General features: G+C 41.4%; 1 protein-coding gene across 1 annotated transcript in view; it reads left to right on the top strand.

Annotated features, from left to right (window-relative positions):
• Positions 1-430: 430 nt before the first annotated feature.
• The window catches only part of LOC310808057 (complement receptor type 2-like), a gene marked incomplete at its 5' end in the record, with an annotated part of 6,027 nt that continues 2 nt past the window's right edge, over positions 431-6,455 (top strand). Inside the window, 8 exons of the mRNA XM_083674758.1 lie at positions 431-455; positions 926-1,120; positions 1,415-1,600; positions 2,213-2,309; positions 2,464-2,537; positions 2,643-2,822; positions 3,323-3,502; positions 3,768-6,455. The exon at positions 3,768-6,455 is cut by the window's right edge and continues 2 nt beyond it. Coding sequence (XP_083530884.1) covers positions 431-455; positions 926-1,120; positions 1,415-1,600; positions 2,213-2,309; positions 2,464-2,537; positions 2,643-2,822; positions 3,323-3,502; positions 3,768-3,772 — 942 coding nt within the window. The 3' untranslated portion in view covers positions 3,773-6,455. The remainder of the gene's footprint in view (positions 456-925; positions 1,121-1,414; positions 1,601-2,212; positions 2,310-2,463; positions 2,538-2,642; positions 2,823-3,322; positions 3,503-3,767) is intronic.

The following is a 6,455-nucleotide window of genomic DNA, read 5'->3' as shown; positions in this document are numbered from 1 at the left end:
CAACAAATGCATTTGTCTAAGTGAATCATCTATCCATCAGTCATCATATGCTAGGACCAGGGGCTATTGGCAGTCACAATGCTAGAAGGAAGAATTACTGTACTGTAAATAAAATAAATAAATAATAAATAGAGAGACTTGTACGGATGGTAGTAGGGATGAAGAGGTCTTTAGGAGGGACAGTTAAGATGTAGCCTGAAGAGATGGGTCTTCAATCTTCAGCAGAGGATTTCATGTGGCTCCTTTTTAAAGATAGTTATTGTTTTTTTAAAATGGTGAAATATTGGCGTTCAAGCTTTTTTTAATGGTTGTAATGACCTGTTTTAATTGGTAGCGATCAGGGAATAAATATTTCATTTACCAAAAACTGTTTTGGTCCCGAAAAGTGCGTTCTAAAGTGTGTTGGGTGCGACACTGTTTGTATACAAACATGTTACCGGTCTGGGGTGTTCTGGGTGAGTGGACTCGCTGATCTTCGCCTTTCTGTCTCTGGTGGCTGCCTCTTCGAATCATGCACGCCTGCAGAAACAACAGCTAATGTCTGACACTGCAAGTCCATTTCGGGGGGGGGTTATTATTAGGGAGGATATTAGGAGGATTCTCCTGCCATTATATTCGTTACATGTGAGTGATTACCTCAAATTATCAAAGCACCGTTTATATCAGTCCTGAAAATAGGCCTAGTTTATAACGCTATTCTGTGCAGTTTCTCAAACAATGCAATTATAATACCTGCGCCATGGACCAATAACAAAATGCATGAATCAATTTAAAGCAATTTCAACTACGATCACGTCAGGCTTCATCCAAAACTGTAGGCCCTAATAGCTTGGCAGTTACCATGCGACTGTTTGGCAAGGGAATTTGGCTATATATTCTTAATATAAATGAAGTTTGATTTTATGAATATGCTGTCTTATTACAGAGAGCGAGATCGCCTGCCCCACTCCGTCAGTGACCAATGGTGTGAAGACAAGTGGGGATGTCTCAGTGTACCGTGTCAGAGACACTGTGACCTTCACCTGCTCAGAGAGCTTCCTCCTAACTGGATCGCCGCAGGTCACCTGTGGCCCCGACGGCCAATGGCTGCCCCGGCTCCCTGCGTGTACGCCCCCTGGTGGTAAGGTTCAGAACATTCACCAGAGAAACATCTGGTTTCTTAGTTAATTCGCTGAATCCAGATGGACTCCTGTGGATCAGATGCCAACCGATATGGTAATTGCTTCTCACAGGCTTGCTCTTGCATTCACCATATTGCTTCCTCCAATCATGTCAGATCTGCAGCATTGCCAAGGGGGTAGGGGCCTGGGGTCTATTTGGAATTCGTCATTAGTTTATTGAAGGCTATACAAATCATTTCTATTAGATGTGATGGGCTATTCTGAGAACATATTTCCTGTTCCCTTTCCTGTAGGTGACTGTGGAGTGCCACCGTACCTGTCCAATGCCCATCTTGCAGACAGCTATAGATCACAGACGTCCTTTCCTTCTGGCTCCCGTGTCGGATATGTATGTCCCTTGGGATATGTCAGAGAGAGAGGCAGCTCTTTCAGGACCTGTAACCAAGGGTCGTGGTTGCCTTTGCAAATGACATGTGAACGTAAGAAACTGTATAGTAACATGTTACATTTCACTTTTCTAATACCTGTGTAGTAACACTGTACTATTTTATAAGTACAGTATATGAAAGAAAATGCAACAAAAATGGCACCATTCTGTTTAAGGCAGTGTTGAAGGCTGCACTTCTCTTGTTTACCACTGGGTGGCAGCAGAGCCTTGTGCTAGTCAGCATGGTGGCAGACTGTGGAGCCCTTTCTCAATTGTTAGAAACATGATTCCATGCATCCTCTCCTCCTTCCTCCACCGGCTTCCTACTCAATACGCATTGGAGGTCGAAGATCTAGGTTCCTCCTGTTATTCTCTTCAATGGTTTTTGAGAAGAAGCCACTGGAGGACGGTGTGGTCCTCCGTGGCTCAGTTGGTAGAGCATGGCGCTAACGATGCTTAGGTTGTGGGTTTGATTCCTGCTGGGACCATACATACTGAAATGTATGCACTCACTGTAATGTAAGTTGCTTTGGATAAAAGCGTCAGCTAAATGGCATGTGTAGGACAGACTGGAGGATGTGAGGAATCAAGTTTCTTACAATTGAAAAAGGGCCTGTGTGACCTGTGTGGGTGACCTTTAAAATAATGTGTGTCTCCTTCAAAGGCAAATCATGTGGATCAGCTGGACAGGTTAATAATGGCCAGTTCATCTACACGGGATCAGACTTTGGAGATTCAGCCACAGCCAAGTGTAACGAAGGGTGAGCTCTATCCTCCTTCTACTATGCTGCCCACAGGGGTTTACTCTGAGCCTAATTGTTGTAATATGGAAATAAAGGTATCTTGTCTGCTTGCGTTACTTCATCACCCTGAAGTGCCTTTTTGTTTATTGTTTTGTACCCATTTTGCCACCAGGTATCAACTAGTTGGGCAGGGAACCAGAAACTGTATGAATGGGGGCTGGGACGGCCGAGTCCCTGTCTGTGAAGGTGAGATATCGTCACGTCTGTTTTAGGGTCCAGGTCACATGCGGATAATTTACAGTAACTTTGCCTTGTTTTCTGGATCATGTGAAATGTGTTTGTGGTCTACAGTTGTGCAGTGTGATGAGCCCCGTGAGGTAGTAAATGGAGAGAGAATTGGTGCCCCTGAGCCACCATACGTCTACAGCAGTGTGATTCGCTACCGTTGCCGTGTGGGAAAGCTGATTGGAGAGAGGGACATTTACTGTACCAAGGACGGCCAGTGGAGCGCGCCAGCTCCGGAGTGCAGAGGTTACATTCCCCGTTCAATTAGAATATAAACCGTTTAACATTTCAGAACGTAGCTGTAGACTACCCCATGGACATTTTAACTGCTGGATTGACGGTTATTTCATGGTGGTTGTTCACATCTTGATTTGTTAGTGGTTGATTGAAAAATAACCATCACACATTACAACATCCAATGTTGACTTAAGGATTTCATCTGATGCTCATGTTGCTACACGTGGGTTTGAATGTAACAGTTTCTTGACATCAGTATACAGTATGACTGTCATAATCCAACATTGTGACTAGCTTGTCCATGGGTTGAAAATGAAAGTATATGGGACCGTATACAAAACATTTACTGCATTGTAGGTTGCTTTGGATAAAGGGCTGCAGTGTATGCTAAGTGGCATATGTACTTTACAATGTATTGTGCACATTGTGTTGATGTATCGCAGGGTTGTGATGCACAGAACCCTCACAACTTAAGCCAACAAACTAACACTGGCTGGTCAATCTCACAGACGTCACATGTCCCTATCCCAACGTCCACTATGCCCAGATGTCAGGAACACTGACGCTGCCACATGTGTTTGGGGACTCTGTGACGTTCTACTGCCATTGGCAATTGAGGATATACGGTGCAAGCACAGTCACATGTGGCCCGGATGGGAACTGGACTCCTGCCCTTCCCACGTGTCGCTGTGAGTACCCACCCGTCCTTTAGGCTCCTTAAGTCAACCACGTGAAGTGGCAAAGGAGTTGCAAAGCACTTGGCGTTATAATTGCCAATGCAACCTGGTATTTTGTTTGCAGGACAGACTTTGGCAACCTCCCCAACTGTACCTGTGCAGTAACACCGTGATTACTGTAGTTACTACAGGTCTATGTAATGCTCTTGCATAGTATATTGGTAATTGTTTTGCAATGCAGTTAGGATAATTTTTGAAATCATCCTTTTTTTCCCAGACTAACGTGGATGACTGATTTACCACAATTGTCGCGTGTATGAAGTGGTGGAAACGTATTCAGCCAGGTACCACGCCGTTGCCTCAGTTCAAGTTCAGTATTGAATTATTAAAGCTTCAACTTTATGCAAACACCAACTCTCAAATGTGCAAGAAGCTTCTTCTTTGCTGTAGACTGCAGTCATTCATGCACAAATAACTTATGATGTTTTGGAATATTTTAATGTGATTGTAACATTTACAATTGCTGTAAATGTAACATGTATTTAATAACTCAAGGGTACCCTTGCACACTAAGCCTTTCTGTGTTTTACTATGAAAAATGTAACTTGTCTATAATTCTCCAATAATAAACGAATATCAAAATGACTGAAAGAAGCAAGACTGCTGTTTTATGAACACATTTTCTGCCTTTTTGGATGCACTTCTATTTACAACTGACATGAAATGCAACCCCTAATGTTACATATGTGGTTTATGAAAAGGGTTACTGACATCAAATAACATTTGAAATTAAGCTCAGTTACAGTATGTTTATTGTTTTTTTTGACAGAAACAAGCTCAACCTTGTTTCATTTCACCTCTGTAAATACTTTTCTTTTCCAGTTGATAATGTTACATGTGCATTACCATTTCTATGGGTTTGACACAGTGAGTGAGCATTCTGGGTAGAATCCTAACTCCAGATCCGCCTGCGTAACTCCGACATTTGCATAACTCTTGTATTGATGTCACAGGGGAGATTTGCTCCATGATTTGACTTACGCACACAGATCTCCAGTTGGGATTCTACCAGTTATGAACAAACGAGAGCTACAAGAAATTTAAGAACACCAATTCCATTCATTTAAAAAGACAATACAAAATCCAGACATTTTTACATGAGCAATAACAATTTTCAAGTGCAAATACCATTATCAACTCTGATACATCATAGAAAACTCTTGTTAAAAAAAGCAAAGAAATCAAAACAAAAACATTGATGTGTTCGGGTTGCAGGAAGAGAGGGAAGAATGGGGGGGGGCAGGGGTTGAGGGTGGGAACAGTGAGCACTGTTGTAAGTTGTGATCTAAATGCAGGGATAGCAAAAAAACAGAAGGATATACTATCTGCAACTTAAGACAACTGTCTACGCAGCAAGGCTTTTTAGATTATTCGAAAGAATAACAGATGGCATTCTGGGGTGTGTAATTGTAATTGAACAGTTCCTCTTTACTATGCATGGCTTGGTCACCTTTGTCAGATAATTTAACAGTGTGGTCAAAATCCCTTTTCCCTCATCCAGAATCACATGTAATTACCGCTGTCTAAAGGAAGTGTACAACAACTTTTCAGGTACACTGTTTATTTTCTCTATTTACAAAACAAATGAAACAATAAAAAAACAAACACCAGAGGGCCTCCTGGGGAATCCATATTCTATTTAAGAGCAGTGACAATTTCTTGAATATTTCTTCGAAGGGTTGAGTGTCAGGATTACCTATTTTCATTGTCGTTAGCTTTACATTGACAATGCAATTGTCGGCAATAATTGCAATGGTAATATTGTATTAATTGATCAACTATATTTAGTATTTAAATATTATTGTAGTGAATGCTGAATATACAGTAACTTCAATCACAACCCTTATGCCATGGAGGGGCAGGGGTGTCTTTGGATGAGGGTGAGGAAATGGGCAGAAAATAGTTGTTTTTTTTTGGGGGGGGGGGGGGTCCTGCTCAAGTTAATTAGGGTTAAAGAATTCAACCCTTGTCTTAGTTATTTTCATTATTTACAAGATTGAAAGAAAAATGTCTATAAAACTGGTAGTCTGTGGAGAGCCATATGCAAGGTGACTCAGTTTAAATGAGGACAGGTGGTAGAGCTGTATTCATACTTGGATGTCTCTCTTAACACGTTCTCTTCTATTAGAATAATGGACTATTATTAGTGTGGTAGAGGTCAGAAAACACCAGAAAGAGAACTTGAGATTGAAGAATTAAAGTGACCTTTTTAAAGAAGCAGCAAACGTATGTCCCTCAAAGACATTTCTCTGTCTCTCTCTCACAGAGCCATGGTCCACAAAGACATCTCTCTGTCTCTTTTCTGTGGCTCACACAAGTCTAGTCTTCTATCTCCTTTCCAAAATGTCCATTACGTTCTGGAAATGATAAACTACATTTTATACGCTTTGTTAAGTTAACTTGGATATAGAATAACAGAAAATATCTGAAGGTAGGTAACAGACAGCTATACAATCTGGACAGAAGAAGAAAAAAAAAAAACATACAGAATAACTGTTTTAACAGTAATACCTTAATAGGAAATTGCTCTAAGAGCTCAAATATAGTAAGGCTTTGAATGATGTGGAATGTAGCTATGACCAGACACCAACAGCTCCGCCTCCTCAAGGAGAGCACATGGAGGATATACTGTGGATAAACAAAAGGTTACACATTTATCAAAACAGAATCGTCATCATGGTATGGTAAGACCTGCGGCTGGAACTCAAGAGAAGACTATTTTATTAAAGCTAATGTACGATACCCAGTTCCAGCTCAAAACACGTGACAAACATATCACCCTTTTAATATCCTTCTTACTGACTGAAATAAACGCCACTACTGTCAACACAGACTTGCAGTAACAGATCGTCCGAAACACGCATGGATCCCTCTCACTGCTGGAGCTAGGGACCGCTGCGCAAAT

Source organism: Argentina silus (genome assembly GCF_951799395.1).
Source record: "Argentina silus genome assembly, chromosome: 8".
In the NCBI taxonomy this organism is placed as follows: domain Eukaryota; kingdom Metazoa; phylum Chordata; class Actinopteri; order Argentiniformes; family Argentinidae; genus Argentina; species Argentina silus.
This window is presented reverse-complemented; position numbering and strand designations above follow the sequence as displayed.